Here is an 18682-nt window from a genome sequence, read left to right on the forward strand (position 1 = left end):
AGAAGAACACTATTAAAATGTTTTAGTGATCATTTTTTTTCAACTTTTTTTTCCTGTACAAGATGAGATTTATATTCATATTAATTTTTGAGTCTTCAGAAAATTAACTCCATACTAAAACATGGACCAAAATCCAGCACAGATTTGATAAGGAACACATTTGACCTCTGATTCTCGTGCTCCATTACACAATTTTCCTTATTCTTTGGAATTTTATAGAAATATAATCATTCAATTATCCTTATTCTTTAGTTTTTCATAGAAATATAATTATTATGTATTAATTTTTAGCAAGGGAGAAAACCAAAAAATATATATATATAATTTTTTAATATTATAAATATTTAAATTTTAATTATTAAAAATCTCTTCAAAATAATGGTTTTTGATATAAATATAATTATTATGTATTAATTTTTGAGAAGGGAGAAAACCAAATATATATATATATATTTTAAATAGTTAAATTTTAATTATTAAAAAGATATTAAAAAATAGATTTACTAAACTAGAGAGATGATGTTAATGTTATTGTTTTTATATAATTTAATTATTTATTTTTTAAGAATCACATATATCTATTATTCATAATTATTTTGAGTATATAAATATAATTATTATTATGTATTAATATTTTGGAAATAGAGGGAAAATATATATTTTTTAACATTCTTAATATTTAAATCTGAATTATTAAAACATAAAGAAAATCAAATTTACCAAATTATAATTAACAATAATATTGTTTTGTTGAATTAGTGTCTTGTGAATGAGGGGATTGCTGTAATATGAAGTATTATGTAAATAATAAGTTTTAGGATTCAAATTTTTAGAATAAGACCAACAAAAAAGGAATTGGTTAGCTAAATTAAATTATTGTTTATTAAAATCATTAAATACTTAACAAAATATAAAGTTTATATTTAAAGATCATTATATTTTATATAAAACACATAAATTAGAAATTTAAAAATGATTATATTTTATATAAAAATCAATTTAGCCTAAAATAAAAACAATAACATTCATAATGATTTGGCTCTCACAACCCCATAATTTCAAAAGAGCAATTTTGTATAAAACATAAATTATGTATTTAAAAATAATTACAATTTATATGAAAAATGATTTATAACATAGAAGAAATCCAGAAAACTAGCATTTACAATTATGGGCTCTCACAAGCACATAATTCTAAGAGAGCGCCTGTCCTGAGCCTTATGTTTTGTGATCTCAATTGAGAATAATACATCGACTGTATTAAAATGAATTTAATACCCTAACTAACAACTGAGGATATGTGGAGAATCCTTATTAAAAAATAATGAAATCACCGGCTGTTGCTTTAGGTGAAGCCAGACGGGGGACGACTCTGGAGCCTCTTTATTAACCGAAGCGAAACAATAAAAGGGGATACCTACACCGACATTTGTTTTTGTTTCATTCAGTCCAGCCTCGAAGAATCTTCAGTCCTACGTACCTGCATGCACGCACAACAATCACAAAATTTAGGTTGCCCATTCATTTATACATGCCATTGGTACAAAAGAGCAATAGAAACCCAACTGAAACTGAATATTAGGAATATTATTGTTATTACCTGCCCAGCATCATAGTGGTGGCTTGTGGGTTGGTTCCAGGACCGTTTGTGAATGTTGAGGCATCCACAATCCTGAGCCCCTCAACTCCGTTGACCTGATATTTCTGGTTAACCACATAGCCAACTTCACATCCTCCATGAAAATGCCAGATTGTGTTCAACGTATCGCGGCAGATCTGCGCCACGGCTGCATCATCCGACATGTTTTTTGGTAACGGCTGCCCAGTGAAGTTGAAGTCATGAGTGGAATTAGCATTAAATCTATGCAGAGACGGTGAGTTGAGGAGTTTGTCTATGACCCTCACGCCCTGCATGCATCTCTGGAGGTCCAGAGGGTCAGAATAGTAGTTGTATCGAACAGACGGATTGTCTCGAGGATCCGTGCTACGTAGCCGAAGCTGTCCTCTGGATAAGGGAAATGCCAGCTTCTCAAAAATGACTTCTCTATAAACGTTGTTTTTGTTGAAGGATAGGGTGCCATTGACGAAGGTGCTCAAGGACTCGATGTAATTTTGAGAGGCTTTAAGGATACCCACTGCTTGTATGGTGTAGAATTGGTGAGATAGCCAGTTTACGGATGCACGCGGGTTGTCCTGAACCCTTTGGCCTACCATGGGCGCATCTAGAACTAGAGGAATATTGAATTCTTTTAGATGTTCGGATGGGCCAATTCCGCTCAAGAGGAGCAGCTGGGGGCTGCCTAAGGCTCCTGCAGTAAGGATTACCTCGCTGGAGCTTGACGTTTCATTGAGCAAAGCTTGATAAGACCGGCCATGGCGGTCCATGAATTCAACTCCACTGGCTCTCGGCTTCCGAGAGGAGCTATCCTTCGCTTCTGCATGATCCAATTCATTCTCAATCTATATTTATAGATGTGGATATAAAACTATTATTCCAATATCGATTATAAATAAATTGAAAATGACGTAAATATGTTAGGAAGGAACGTTGTGAAACGTCAGTTCCGCGTTGGATAAATATAAAACGGAAAACCAATTTCCTGTGTTTAAATGAGAAATATAAAACGTACAAACAATTTCCTGTGTTTAAATGAGAAATATAAAACGTAGAAACAATTTCCTGTGTTTAAATGAATTTATACCTTCTGCCGGAGAATTGAACAGAATCCTGCTGACGGTAGCATTGAGAAGGACCACGATATTGTCGGGATTGGCTGACCTGAGAAGATCTGCTGCTGTGTGTCTCTTTCCTTTGCTGTCAAAGGTGGAGGCGCTGATCTTGGTTCCATCCAAATGATCCAACGTATATCCATTGTATGGAAGAACCCCTGCTTCCAGGAGGCCATCTCTGATAGCCAACGACCAAGGCGACAGTTGATACGGTTTGAAGGCATTCTGCTTCTCCACCCATTCATACGACTCCTCTACAAGTCCCTCGTCCCATCCCACATTACGAACATATTCGGAGCCCGCCCTACTGTAGAAGCCCGCATTGATAGCAGTTCCGCCGCCCAGAACTCTCGCTCTCACATTACTCACTCCGTCCTCTGAAATAAACGTCTGCGCTATGGAAGTGTAATTGTCGGTCTCATCCAATGGCTTCCCAAAAGCATCGGCGTTCTCAATCTCGGGAACTCCATAAGGAGATCCTCCCCTCTCCACTACCAAAACTGAATACTTGGTAGACAGCGTTGCGGCCAACGGGCAGCCGGCCGTTCCTCCTCCAACTACAATGTAATCATATTTCCTTGCAGCTGCTTTCTCCGCATCTATAGTCATAAACGCAAACGGAAAACCTGCAAAGCCCAACAAAACAAAACAAACAAGAAACCATTAATTCTATCATATCATAACATCAACTATATAAAGACACGTAATCCAATATCATCCCATGTTCATACCCGAGGGTGTTGTCGCTGCCTGAGAAGAGGATAAGCTGCTCAACATCATTAGCATGACGAGCAGAAGCAAAAGCCATGCGCGAATATTTACAACCCTTATCATCGTCATTTTTCTTACCAGGGATTCAACTCGTTCACCCTTTCTGGAGATGTGGTTGGATTTCGGTGTGTTTCTGAAGCTATTTATAAGCGCTTGCTTTTGGATTGTCCATGCATATATCTAGAAAATAATTATCACACGCTAACGGCTGAGCCGAAGTATTGATCTAGAGATGAATCAAATCCAGCACATAGAAATCAATCCACACAGTCCATGAAATCAAAACGGTAACTATTAGTGCACGTGTGGATATATGTCTCTGACATTTACCCAATCTTGCCATTTTCATTTCAATCGTTCCATTTTTCGCAACTATATACTTTGGAACAAAAAAAAAAAAGTAGTCTACGGAACAGTAATTCATTTACAGTTTGCTACTTTCTCTGCCTTTGCGTTGATAATTCACCTTAGCATTGTTATGTTCTCTCCGTTTTAGTGGTAATTCAATTCAATCTTGGCAAAACAATTTTCCACACGTTCACGGGAAAAAAAACACCCCGCCACCCCAACATTTAATTCTAGGATTGTAAAATGTCTTCTGACACATTTATTTTCAAACAACCCTATCTCCAACAACTAACTATAATGGAAGGGGAGAAACTCAGAATGTTCCCTGCCGACTCCCGAGTCGCCGACAGTGTTATCTCAAAATCTCCAGCTGCAACCACTCCAGTGAAACGGGACCCTCTCCAACGACTCTAACAGAGAAACCTCCAACGGTAAAGCCACGTATTAGTTCAACGCCATAAAAGATAAAAAACGCACGGACCATCTTGCCAATAGCTTCTTTCTCACGCTCCAAAATCACAAATCCCCAATGTGGAAAATACGAACATAAAACTATAAAACTATACTATATTTCGACGACTGCACATTACGGTAAAATCCGTGAGGTAAAAGCCGAACATCTGATCAGCTTTGATCTTTTGTTCAATCACCACAAGCTAATCCCTCTCTCTTACATCATTGAACACGTGATCAAAATGGTGTCGATGTTCTCAATATGGTCAGTGCAATCGAATCCATATCCGTGATTACGAAACCAATATAAAGACGATGACAATCTTCACTACCTGGTCCACTAAATAATAAATTACAATCCAATATGAGTTCCATGACCTCTCAATCAATTACAACCAACCCAGGGCTTCTCGATCAAAGTATTATACTAGCCTTAGGTGAAAAAGGCACGCGGATAGTGATGCTGGCTTTTTTTGACCCCTCTAATATATATGAACAAATATTTGAAATCTAATGACTCAAGAAAATCTAATGACAGGTGTCAATGATCAAAGAGAATCAAAGCTATCTGGTTGCAATCCTCCAGCAACAAGATCTAATAATGACACGTGACAACAATCTTAGTTAATGTAATAATAAGACTAATGTGCATCAGATTCCCTATAGTAAAATGCTAATCTTTCAACAAATTTTTACAGACAGTTTTAGATTCTATTGAAATAGGAGAAATATGCATGACGAAGTGTGTAGAAAATGAATTAGGTGAGCATAAGTTCCACATTAAAATGCTAATCCTGCAACAAATTTATACAAACTGTTTTGGATTCTATTTGAATAAGAGAAATATGCATGACAAAGTCTGTAGAAAAAGAATTAGGTGATTTTTGGAGGACATAATTTCTACATTAAAATGCTAATCCTGCAACAAATTTATAAAAATTGTTTTGGATTCTATTCGAATAAGAGAAATATGCATGACATAGTGTGTAGAAAAGGAATTAGCTGAGTTTTCAGGACATAAGTTCTACAGTGAAATGCTAATCGTGCAACAAATTTATACAAACTGTTTTGGATTCTATTCGAATAAGAGAAATATGCATGACGGAGTTAGAAAAGGAATTAGGTGAATTTTGGCGGACATAAGTTCCTTATAAAACATAAATGATGTGACTCTGATTTTAAAAGAAAAGATCATTTCACTCTTTTATGCAAATCTTTCTTTCTCCTATGAAAGGGATAATGATATTGCTAATAAATCCATGAATATGGAATAAACTTGTTTGTGTCATCCAAGGGAAGGACAAGGATTTTCTTTTTTCTATTTTGAATGAAAAAGATGATATAAGGTCGTAATCCACTTCATAGCATCATGGAGCTCAATCAAGGAAGCAAGGTATCCACCCCCTCAAATCAAATCCATCCAAGACAACCAATCTCGGTAAAACTAATAAACACGTAGAGAACTGTTGGGAGATCTTTAAGTAAATAGATGATATACGACCAAGGGCACCGCTTGTTGGATCCATTGGAATCTTCTCATGATGCACACACGACATAATCTTTAAGTAAATATATGATATACGACCAACGGCACCACTTGTTGGATCCATTGGAATCTTGTCATGCACACACGACATAGTCTGGTGCAAATTGTCTATTATAATTAGCCCTTTTTGGGTTATGACACAATGTAGGTCGCAGAGTATGCCTTGGAAAATGACCACATACATGGAGTTGCAAAATGTATTTAGCTTTGGAGTTTTAGGATGCCCCATTAGTTGAAAATCACAACAATTTGTTTCTTTATTATTTTCCATTCGTGTTTATAAATTTGTTACTATAAGTGAACAATTTGTATGTTGTATCCTTTGCCTTGACCATGTCTAGGGCTCAGAAATAGCTTTTCTCCAGCGAGGGTTTTTTCAATAGAGGTTGTGTTCCCACATCATACGATGGTAAACAAATTGAGGGGACGTAATAACTAGTTGTTCACTGAGTTTATGGAGTTATAGAAATAGATATAGTAGCAAATCCACTTTGAGATTGATTTTACCTAGTTCCACTCAGAGAGGAGGAGCAATTCAAGTTTCAGTAGTGACCTTAAAGTGGTGTACGAGTTTTTCGATATCAAAGCCAAAACTGAAAGTATGTTATTTTTGCACGGTTCAATTCCATAATCTGAAATTTACACTGAATGTAGGTTTGTGTGTCAAAAGATTTACTTCTTCCAAAATGCTCTTTACTATTTCTGAACTTGAACCTGCAAATGCAAATATTCTTCTCATACAAAAAATGATCTTGAGGGACTACTTGAGGTTGTGCTACATTATAAACAAGTTGAATTTTTCATTTTATATTACGTAATGTATATAAATATTTAAATTGATGCTATAATTTAGAAATATAAGTTAAATGAATGTAATCCAATCGATTGATGTTAGAACAATCCATTAATACTCATTTTCTTATATTGGTAAAATTCAACTTTTCAATTTCGGATTGAAGCATGAACATCATGTAAATGGGAATTAATTCCTAACGGGCTCAAGAAAATGAGATGAAGAAATTAAAATTAAGAGAGAATGTTCTTCACGTAAACTTAGGAGAGAATTAATTTTAATGTCTTAATCATATGAGCAAAGAAAATGAGAGAGTGGGCTCATGCAGAGCTTGATGCTTCTTTCTTTTTGTGCTGAGGTTTCCTTAGTTGTTGGTGCTTACAAACAGGTAAATTTCCTTAAGTTAAACAAGACATTCATGAGAAAAATAGCTTCAAAAATGAATAATGAACAACAAACATGTATAGTGCAGTAAACCTTCAAAGAGACACATTAACACATTGTTTTAATTAAGGAGTTCACCCCTCCTGGGCTACATCTCCTTGGCCCAGCTTCCTTGGCCTGGGCCTCTGTATTAGCTCAATGTGGAAAAAAATTGTTTACAAAGCTCTGTGGCTCCTGATACCCGCACCAATGTGTTCATAAGGTCCAAATTAGCTAAGAACACTTGTTTCTGATCTCAATTTGGTCGAAAATTGAGTAATTTATGGCTCAAATAGTTTTTCCTAGAAAACCTCCACTAAATCTAGAGAGACTCCAGTGAAGTCCGCCAAAACTGGAAGTTTCTGCCTAATTTGGCATGCCACAAACTTAATACGAATTATGAGCATGATTAATTAATGTTTAAATGGAATTAAGTTAATTAAAGTAGGATTAACGCTAAGTGCTCTGCTGGCTGACCCTAGGACATGTGGTTGAGGTCATATGGGGTGGGCGATGGCCCGCAAGGCTAGCTCCCACCACCCCGCCGTTGGAAAACATTTATGGCATTAATTATTGTGTTGCGCGCCCTCCTTTCAAACGTATTGTCGATGGCTCAGTGGTGATACATGGGATTTATGATGGGGAGGTCACGGGTTCAAACCTGTTCTCCCCCATCGCATGTTTTTAACATATATATTTCGCAACCCGAAACTTTGGTTTTATGCACAAGTCAATGTTAAATATGCCATTCGAATATATACATAACATATATATAATGCAGACTTTGGTTTACTGTGAATGTGGGTTTAATTATTGATATTTTATATATATATATATATATATATATATATATATATATATATATATATATATAGTTTTAATAAAAACTATATAATATAAATAATACTATATATATAATATATAATAATATTTAAATAAAAATAAATTTGAATTCCACCTTGGAGTCAACTAGGCAATTTCCCTTTCACACAACCACATTGACGAATCCGGACGTGACACTTGTCATAGCCCCATTGGGCGAAAACTAAAGAAGAATCACCTTGCTTACTGGACTGTCATGTCATCATTCTGTCCCATTCTACAAAATTTTTAGTTGTTTACGAAAACGAACAGCAGGCCTTTTCTCCTTCATCCGGGCTATGTTTTCGACGAAACGAATTCCATTGCGATCATCTTGACGAGACGAATGCAGCCATATAGTTTTCGATCCAATCTGAGAACTTTGAATGTTGAGCTAAATACTGAGCACCTGATCATTCCTCCCCACTAGAAGCCTTTTGGACCCCAAAAGATACTATTATCTGACAAGTAGATGAGAGTACATCCCCCTCACCTTTCTAAGCTCGATCCAATTGGCTTTTGACGAATTTGTTTCCTTGAGATCATCTCTAAGGAAATCAACATTCACTTGCCTTGAGAACCCCGTTCTATACTTGTACTTGTCTTTGCCCTTTTCAAGCTAATCTTGCACTGTTTGTTGCACCATTTTCAGTCATTCATATAAACTCATGGTTTTTTCCATGTCGTCATCAAAAGCAACATCCTTCTTACCAAGATGACATAACAAAATATAATGCAAATGGATGACAAATTTCACTACTTGGTTTACATGACTCAAGCTTGACTGTACATATTGAAAGTATGAAATTTTCTGAACATAACTTTCATGTAAAACATAATGAGGCTTGAATACAACAGCTACATAACCAATAGGCCTAAAAGGCATAATAATGAACTTTTTGCTTATACCTCTTTTGTACCTTCTAACCAAGTGAAATTTTTGACAAGTATCCATCCAATGAAAGTGCATGGATCGCTACAACTTAATATTTACACCATGGAAATCTTCTGAATGAAATAAAATGGTGAAGTTGCTTGCATAAACCTGAAATTCAAATGAACCTTTCAAGTTTGAAAGAGCATAAAAAAGAATTGAACTGATCTTTTGGTTTGAAGAAACACATGCCTCTTGTTGTTTGCCTCCCCACTGGAAGACTTTGCACACACATGACAATGCATGCCAAGGAGCTTCGAAAGAAGAAATGTCAACAACAACTCTCCTCCAACATTGGGCTGCTCCCAACAAACCTCTTATCAAAATGACGATCTTGGGCATTGACCAATCAACAATGGCATCCAACTTGGAGAGGCTTGCCTTCAACTTACCTCCTCCAATATCATGGCCCAAATGCATCAAAGAAGTGAAACCCAACTTGTACTTTGATATCTTCAAAACATCAAACAATTTTCCTTCATAGATGACATGTGCATAAGAAAACTTTCTAAACATGTTTATGTCACCCAAGTGGAAAATTTCTTCAAGAAAGGACTCTTTTTTGCCATAATTCAAATACATGTATGTAATAGAAGTTCTACAAAGAACATACAACATTCTTGTTTGGTGTTATGTATATTCTTTCACTGACCTCTTTTTACAACTTTGCTTTGGTGAAAACTACTCTTTTTGTCCTCTTTCTTGAAATACTTAGCATTCCTCTTTGGTACCATAACCATCGGTTCACAACATGGCGTAAGGGATGATTGAATGAGCCCATTGTTCAACAAACTTTTTCATTGCATTGGTGTCTCTACACTTTGCAATTTTTTCAACCCTTCAATGCTAACATCACAAAGAGAAACCTCTTGCTACAAAGATATTTCATGTGAAGTTTCTTTCTCCTTGAAGGACAATTCTTTCACAACCTAAAATACTTCATCACTCTGATGAACTGAACCAACCAAATCAAAATTGAAACTTGCATTACATGCAACAATATTTTCATAAACAATATCAACATTTGGCTCGAACATGAGAAGTACTAAACTTTTACTTGAATTCACTAGTATTTTTGCCTCCCCTTCATTAACCAAAGAAATGTTCAACTTTTTGCAATGGGATCTCACTATGTACTCCACACCATCCTTGAACAAGTGATACTTGTTTTCATGGCGGTAAAAGATTGCTTTCCGGTCATAGAAATATGGACTACCCAACACCATACCTGAAATATCAAGTGGTACCACATCTAACTCTACTTCGTCAACAAAATTTGCAGTGATTGAAAACTTAAACAAACATTTTCTTGTAACCTATAAACTTCTGTCTCTTGTTATCCATCCCAAAGGGTATGGTTTATGGTGAAGTACAGTTTCAAGATTCAATCTATTGACTAAGTCTTCAGAGATTAGATTCGCTTGTGACCCACTATCAAAGAGTGTGTCAATCTTGGTGTGTTTAGATATGGCCCTAACATGAAATAACTCAATTCGTCTCTTTTCAACTGGAGTAGTAGTAGTGTTACAATTTTGTGAACTAGTTCTTGCAGTGTCTTGTTTTCCTTTGATTCCCATGATAGTGATTTTGTTTTCATCACCTAATTCAGAACCTAAATCTTCTTGAGTGATAGCAGTGGTTTTCTGTTTCCCTTTATTATTGAACTTATTTGGTTTCATTTCTAGATGCAATTTCCAGCAGTGGGCTTCATCATGCCCCTCTTTGGAACAATGTTTGCATGTGATTTTCTCCCCTTCTTTCTTCACACTTGCATTCTTCTTTCCCTTCCATTTTCCTCCTTTCTCTTTCTCCTTACCCTTAGGTGGCTTTTTATTACTATCCACTTCATAAGTGTTCTTTCCTCTAGATTCAAGATGCATGGCTTACACACATACTTCATCTAAATTAGTTGGATTGAACATAAGAATAGTATGTTTCAGATAGGAATGTAAACCCCCAATATATTTCAGCAGTGTATCTTGAGAATTCAAATTCACTCCTAATAACAAAGCCCTTTTTCTAAACTCCTGTGTATAATCTTGGACTGTTTGGCCTTTAAGCTGCCTAAAATTCTGCCAACTCATAATGAATTTTTGCATAAAGGCTAAAGGATAAAATTGTCTTTTAATTGCAGAAACAACAAATTCAACCCAAGTAATGGATATCTTACCATGGATTCTCATTTCCTCTTGAGTCTTTGCTTCCCACCAAACTAGTGCAGCTCCTTCTAGCCATAGTGAAGCCAACAAGATCTTTATGTCATCTTCATGAAGGTTCTAAATTCTGCAGTATACCTCCAACTTTCAAATCCAATTGTCCAACTTTTCTGCATTCACTTCTCCATTGTACATGAGAATTTCGAATTTTATGTCCAATTTGAGTAATGGAGTATTTCCTTTTGGGGTTTTAAAATGAGTATAGGAAGTTGCAGTGGTGGTAGTGGAAGATGATGATGTGTGAGATGATGAAGATGATGAGGATGGTGGAGATGGAGGTGGCTTTCCACCTTTCCCTTTGGAATCCTTCTTCTCATCTTTTTTGTCCTCTGAGCTTCCTTCTCCATGTGGAGGTTTAGAACTCTCTCCAACCATTCTAGTGTTCCTCTCTTCATGGAGGACTTTAACCATCTTACTCAAAGTGTAGAAAGATTTCTTGAATTCTTCCTCTTCTGAAGAGGGACCTCCAGGCTCTCTTTCTCCAGACATAATGGCTATGGATTCAAGCTCATAAATTTGTACTGATTGTACCTCTTCAATCTCAATTGAAGGAAAAACTTGAGGAGTTTCAAGTGCAGCTGGAATTGGAACTTTGCGTGTTGGATATTGTGGCCTTGTGGCTCTCCTTCTTCTGGGCATTACCTCAGGAGTTGCAAACAATAGCTTCCCTTCTCCTCTTTGCAAGTTTAACCTTGTAAGAATCACAATTTTGCAACCATTAAAACCCTAATTTCACAAACTCAAGCAATCAAGCAATTCATCCTTGAGCTCTGATACCAAATTGATCTATTTTTATATGATTAATTTTGTTGTGCTAATAATAATTACAGATTTATAAACATGTGCTTGCTTCTTGCTTTTTGTGCTGAGGTTTCCTTAGTTGTTTGTGCTTACAAATAGGTAAATTTCCTTAAGTTAAACAAGACATTCATGAGAAAAATAGCTTAACAAATGAATAATTAACAAAAAATATGTACATTGCAGCAAACCATCAAAGAGACACATTAACGCAGTGTTTTAATGAAGGAGTTCACCCCTCCTGGGCTACATCTCCTTGGTCCAGCTTCTATGGCTTGGGCCTCTGTATTAGCTCAATGTGGCAAAAATTCTGTTTACAAAGCTCTATGGCTGTTGATACCTGCACCATTGTGTTCAAAGGGTCCAAATAAGCTAAGAACAATTCTTTCTAATCTCAATTTGGTCGAAAATTGAGTAAGTTATGGCTCAAACAGTTTTTCCTAGAAAACCTCCACTAAATCTGGAGAGACTCCAGTTAAGTCCGCCAAAATTGGCAATTTCCGCCTAATTTGGTCCACCGCCAAATCCTCTGCCAACTTAATTCAAATTCTAATCATGATTAATTAATTTTTAAATGGAATTAACTTAATTAAAGTGGAATTAGCGCTAAGCACTCCACTGGCTGACCCTTGGACATGTGGTTGAGGTCATATGGGGTGGGGGCTAGCCCACAGGGTTGGCTCCCACCACTCCACCGTCGGCAAACATTTATGGCATTAATTATTGTGTTGTGTGCCCTCCTTTCAAATGCATTGTCCGTGGCTCATTGATGATACATGGGAATTATGAGGGGGAGGTGAGAGGTTCAAACCCGTCCTCCCCCATCATATATATATATATATATATATATATAGTATTTAAAAAAAAACTATATAATATAAATAATACTATATATATAATATATAATAATATTTAAATAAAAATAAATTTGAATTCCACCTTGGAGCCAACTAGGCAATTTCCCTTTCACACAACCACACCTGGGGACTTGAATTTTGGTTTTTTGCCTTTCCTTTACTTTGACTTGAGAAACTTTTTCTTTGTTTCTGGTTTTTGCCTGATGTGTGTGGGATTGGGTAGTTTTTAGGACCTGGAGTATATTTTGTTTTTTCCGAAATTTTGAACAGGACCGTACGTTTTGTTTGTAACACAGTGCGGACATCCCCGCACTGTTGCTTTATTACACAGAGCAGTACCGCATCTGGTTATCCCAGAAGCCTGCGGAACCTGTTAAAATTTTTGAAAAACCTAAATTGTTTTTTGTTAAGTTTAGTTTTTATTTTCGGCTTTTAATGTCTACCCAGATCTGCATGTGTTCTGTCAAAAAGCCTTGTTTATGAGTTTCTTTCAACGAATTCCTCATCTCATCAATCTCCATTAAGTTAATTGGGTGTTTTGAGTCTCTTTTTTGAGAAATTCCTAATTTGATTTCCTTTGGTCATTACTTGGAGGTTTGTCTCAGTCTTTTCACAATTTTGCATCTTTTTGCTTTTGCTTTTGCAAAAAAATTCCCCCTCATTCGCCGGGGGGAGCTAAATTGTGTATGAGTGTTAATCGCCTTTGAGTGTTTTTATTTTTGATCTTTGGAACTCTCACCCAATTTTCTTGACTTGCACTTGATTGGTTCTTAGATTACATTAGAATCATCTTGTATTTGAGAATTCTCTTGCATAGATCACATTTGCATAATTAGAATTCTCATTTTCAGAATATGAATGAAAAATGTGCATAGATTACATTTGCATACTTTTCAAGTGAATTGTGCATAGATTACAATTGCATAATTTACATTCTGAAAAATCAATCGTAGATTTAGATCAGTTTTCTTTGATTTGAATTTACATATTTTTATGCTTGTTTTTAACACACAAAAATAAAAATAAAAACTGTTTTGGAATTGATTTGCATTAGTTTTTCTTGATGAAATTAGTGCATTAGAGAATTTGTTATATTTTCTCTTAGTGATCAATTTTTTGCATTGTTGGAAGTGAATGGAAACTCTCTCCTTACTTTAGTTAGGATTCATCAAATTGAAAAGATTACATTATCATATTTGATTGCATTCAGTTTTGGGTCGGGTCATAACACCATTGGTTTCATATCCATTTACCCTTTTGAGTAATAACAGCCTAAATAACACAGCGCTTAATTAAAATTCATCTAGTAATTTTTACATTTTTAGGGCTCTTTCCACCAACATAGCTTAGGCTAGTATCTTGGAGTAGGGAGTAATTAACTCTCCAAGATAGTTAAAACAAACAAGTAGCTATATCTTGTGGTACGAGATAAATTCCAATTGTTACATCTATGCTCTGGGAAGCTCCTCTTAAAGGAGTCAAGCACGAGATCATATCTAAACCAGTGAGGTAATCAATCCTTCCTCATTGGGAACGATAGTAGATATACACGTATTAAAAACGGTAAACCTCGAATTGATCATTGTCGAGGAGCCTGGGGTCACTTGTTGGTAAACCTTGGATTATGTCAAGGAGCCTTCAAGGGGATTGAGCTTTGTTACTCTACCCTTGCGTGTGTATCGGATCGTAGACTATTCCCCCAGGTATTTTTGTTTCTATTGGTAACTTTAGTGGCCATAATCTATAGGATTCTTTCCTAAGGTGATGGTGGAGGGAAGATCCACTGTACCTGGAGCAAATGTCGACTAGACTCACTTGGACTCTCTGGGGGGTTCTCTTCACTCGAGACGGTTTTGTGAAGAAACTTGTGCCAGTCTGTTTCATTAAGCAGGTTGTTGGGGTAACTGTTCCAACCGCCCTTTCTGTATTGAATTCTACAACGTTGGATTTCATCACGAACTAGTGTTTTTAGTACGGAAAGTTACTGTTTGTGTGTGGTTTGACTCCTAGATTTGATAGCGCGTGTTAATTTGTTTGTTTTTACTTTTAGAGACCATAGGTGTGAATTGTGAATTTTAATTGTTAAGTGTGAATTGTGAATTGTTAATTTAGTTTTAAATCGTTAATAAAATTCATTGAAGTTGAATATAATGGAAACTATTCCGGAATTTACCAACCAAGGAACCCCTCTTAACGAGAATCCTAGTACTTTTCCTTACTTTGGAAATGTTAGTCCTCCTTATATGGCTACTTTGTCATTACCTGGATATACAATAGGTTTATCGATATGGTTATTTTCAACTTCGTTGTCCCCAAATACTCCAATTGTTCCACCTCAACCGAATGCTTCACCTCAACAGAGTTCACCATCTCAACATCACCAACCTTCTGTTGACCCTTTACCTTCTTCGCCTAATATTTCTTCCTCCATTTCTTCCTCTTCGCTTGGTAAAAGCCTTGACGCTAGTAACCAGGTGGCTAAGAAGAAGAAGAAAGGGAAGAAGAAGAAGAAGAAGAAGAAGAAGCAAGATAAGAAAGAAGTCAACCAACCAACCATGGTTGTAAGTGTTAGTTGTGTTGAGGAAACCTCCAACATGCATCGTAAACCCAAATACCCTTGCAGGCTTTATAAGGGTGACCACTTCCTTATCAATTGTCCTGGTATTCCAAAGGTCTTGGAAGTATGGTCAAAAAAATCTCATCAACTTTCCATTTATCCATCAACCAGTGATAGTCAGGTTCCTGGGAAAAAGGGTAAAGTTAGGTTTCCTTGTAATTTATGCAAAGGGAGTCATCAAACTCACATTTTCCCTCACATGGATGAAGCCTCAAAATTGTTGGAAAACCTTACTGTTCCACAGCAAGAATTTCCAACTAGTTACCGAAAAATTTCTCCCAACCTACCGTCAACCAACAGAGTGATTGATCTAATTTCAAGTACAGTCAATCCCACTCTTCCATTGGAGAGTGAAACTCATATCACTCAGGTTGATGATCCATTAGTTGATCAAGTGGTCGATTCAATATCACATTCGGTCGATCCCACTCTCCCTTTAGAGACTGAACTTCATACCGCTCAGGTTCTTCTTATTACATCAGATTCTTCTATGCCGGGGGGCATTTCACCTGTTTCTACAGAACCCCCTCCAAGTACTGAGGTCTTTTCCTTTGATTGGAATAGATTGACAGAAACTCATCTTCCTTCCTCCATCCCTTTCCAAATCATTGTCAAGGTTGGTGGTAGGGACATACACCGCACACAGGTAGATGAAGGTGCTTCTATTAGTATTTTATCCTCAACTGCTTGGAAAGCTTTGGGTTCCCCTCAGCTTACGCCTACTACGCAGAATCTAAAAGCTTTTAACAGAACCATTAGTGAACCTTTAGGGATCCTTCCTAAGTTTTCTATTACCTTGGAAGGTAAAACTGTCTGTATTGATCTTATGGTAGTTCAAGGTCCCTTGGATTTCAATTTACTCCTTGGGCGAGACTATGTTTATGCAATGAAAGCTGTCGTATTGACACTCTTTCGCATGATGTCTTTCCCTCACAATGGAAATATTGTGACTGTAGACCAGCTTTCATTCCCTAGTCTTGTTTCAACTACCAATAATATGACACCCCTAAGTGTTCCTGATTCTAAAGTGGTATCTACCCCGCCACGGGTTAATTATGTGGCAACTGGTCCCATGTTTTCAGTTACCGATGTAAGTGAGCCTCTCACTTTTTGCTCATCTTCCTTTGATTTAGATTCAGTAATTGACATGGAAAACTCTATGGGATTACTTGAACGCGATGTTCTTATCCCTTTTGAGTCCCTCGACATGTGTTCCTTCCAGAGAACTATTCTTCCTTATGATGAAGACCTCTTGGAAGCCATGATCAAGGTGTGTCCATTGACATGTCTTTCTTCCAGTTGGAAGCCATAATCAAGGGTTTCGAGGATAGTTTGTTCCTATCTCAACCTCATTAAAAAATGAAAAAGGATGTCATGAGCATAGTTCCTTGTCTTGTGTCAAGCTCGTTAAAAAAAGAAACAAGGGTTTCGAGGAAAGTTCCTTTTACTGTGTCAACCTCGTTAAAAAATGAATTAGTGAGTATGAGGACAGTTCTTTTCATGTGTCAACCTCGTTAAAAAATGAATCAGTTGGTCAAAGGATAGTTCCTGTTACTAAGTCAACCTCATTAAAAAATGAATCAAGGATTTTAAAGGATAGTTCATGTTACTGAGTCAACCTCGTTAAAAAATGAATCAGGTATGAGGACAGTTCTTTTCCTGTGTCAACCTCATTAAAAAAAAAATGAATCAGTAGGTTATATAGGCATATTTTAGAGAGTAGTCATGAGCATAGTTCCTTGTCTTGTGTCAAGCTCGTTAAAAAATGAAACAAGGATTCATGAGCATAGTTCCTTGTCTTGTGTCAAGCTCGTTAAAAAATGAAACAAGGAGTCATAGGTTATATAGGTAGATTGTAGAGAGTAGACTTGAGCATAGTTCCTTGTCTTGTGTCAAGCTCGTTAAAAAATGAATCAAGGATTTTAGAGCATAGTTCCTTGTCTTGTGTCAATCTCGTTAAAAAATGAAACAAGGAGTCATGAGCATAGTTCCTTGTCTTGTGTCAAGCTCGTTAAAAAATGAAACAAAGGGTCATAGGTTATATAGGTAGATTGTAGATAGTAGACGCGAGGATAGTTTGTTCCTGTCTCAACCTCGTTAAAAAATGAAACCGGATGTCTTGAGCATAGTTCCTTGTCTTGTGTCAAGCTCGTTAGAAAATGAATCAAGGATTTTATGAGCATAGTTCTTTGTCTTGTGTCAAGCTCGTTAAAAAATGAAACAAGGAGTCATGAGCATAGTTCCTTATCTTGTGTCAAGCTCATTTAAAAAATGAAACAAGGGTTTTGAGGATACTTCTTTTCCTGTGTCAACCTCACTAAAAAATGAAACAACTCCCTCGAGTCTTTCTAAGATCTTGAAAGTAAACCTTCATTTCATCCACCTGGTTGAATGCGATGAAGCTTGGGGGGCATGTACCTCATTTTGCGTCATTATGCTGGGGGCATGCGAACTTATAACAAGCATAGTTTTTCGTTTCAAGCTTGTGTAAACATGAAACCGAATCCAAGCAAAGTTCTCTATGGTTCAAGCTTGTGTAAAAATGAACCCATACCCGTTTTACATCTCGTGATTACCTTTTTTATCCGCTAAATTCTGTTAGATGAGCCTTGGTTGTTTTCATTCCATCACCACCATCTCTTTGGTTGATCATATGCTTTCACTTGGTTGTTTACCCTTCCTGAGGGACCGCATCTATGAGTGGTTTTATTAGCCAGCCTCTTAACCATTACATGTTTTGAGCAGTTCCTCCATTACCGGAACCAGTTGCTACCCTTTATACCACTCATTCCTCTATGACGAGTCCTCTTTAAGCTCTTTTCTGACTCGTAAAATATGAAAAGATTGCCGAGTTTTTCCTTTTAAACTCGCTAAAACGGAATTAAAAGGACGGTCCACTTACAGCTCTTTTCTGACCGTATAAACCTGAAAAGATTGCCGGATTTTTGTCGTTTCAAGTTCGATATTGGTTATAAAACAACGTGTCATTGATCGCTTTTTTACTTTTTCAAATCAGAGACACTAATTATGAAAAGTACTCCTTGATCGTAATGGTCAAGCGGTTCTCTCAAGTATTATTTTATACTTTTTCGGGCTTGGGGGACACAAATTTACGAAAAAGGACAACCATGGAGTTTTCTTAAGTTTTTCAGACTCCCTACAATTGAAAAACGTTGAGTTTCTCCTATACTGGACTCATTAAAATTTAACAGTAAAGGACCTGTTCAATTACAAACAGGTACGGACCACTCCTTCTTAGGGTTCAAATTTAAACTAAGTTGGACTCGCCTGAAGGATGAGCTTATAATCAAGTAAATGTTATCCTCCTCAAGATT

At 36.5% G+C, this 18682-nt stretch overlaps 1 protein-coding gene across 1 annotated transcript; it reads right to left on the minus strand.

Annotated features, from left to right (window-relative positions):
- Window positions 1–1070: 1070 nt before the first annotated feature.
- Window positions 1071–3647, minus strand: LOC149153761 ((R)-mandelonitrile lyase-like). The gene is made up of 4 exons (XM_089439937.1): window positions 3462–3647; window positions 2703–3356; window positions 1601–2435; window positions 1071–1480 (listed from the first exon to the last, which is right to left on the minus strand). The coding sequence occupies exons 1-4, from the start codon at window positions 3568–3570 to the stop codon at window positions 1441–1443; spliced, it is 1638 nt and encodes a 545-aa protein (XP_089296063.1). The 5' UTR covers window positions 3571–3647; the 3' UTR covers window positions 1071–1440.
- Window positions 3648–18682: the final 15035 nt, after the last annotated feature.

The sequence above is a fragment of the Pinus tabuliformis genome, chromosome 9 (assembly GCF_031772625.1).
Source record: "Pinus tabuliformis cultivar Carrire ecotype Pingquan chromosome 9, CPIR1, whole genome shotgun sequence".
In the NCBI taxonomy this organism is placed as follows: domain Eukaryota; kingdom Viridiplantae; phylum Streptophyta; class Pinopsida; order Pinales; family Pinaceae; genus Pinus; species Pinus tabuliformis.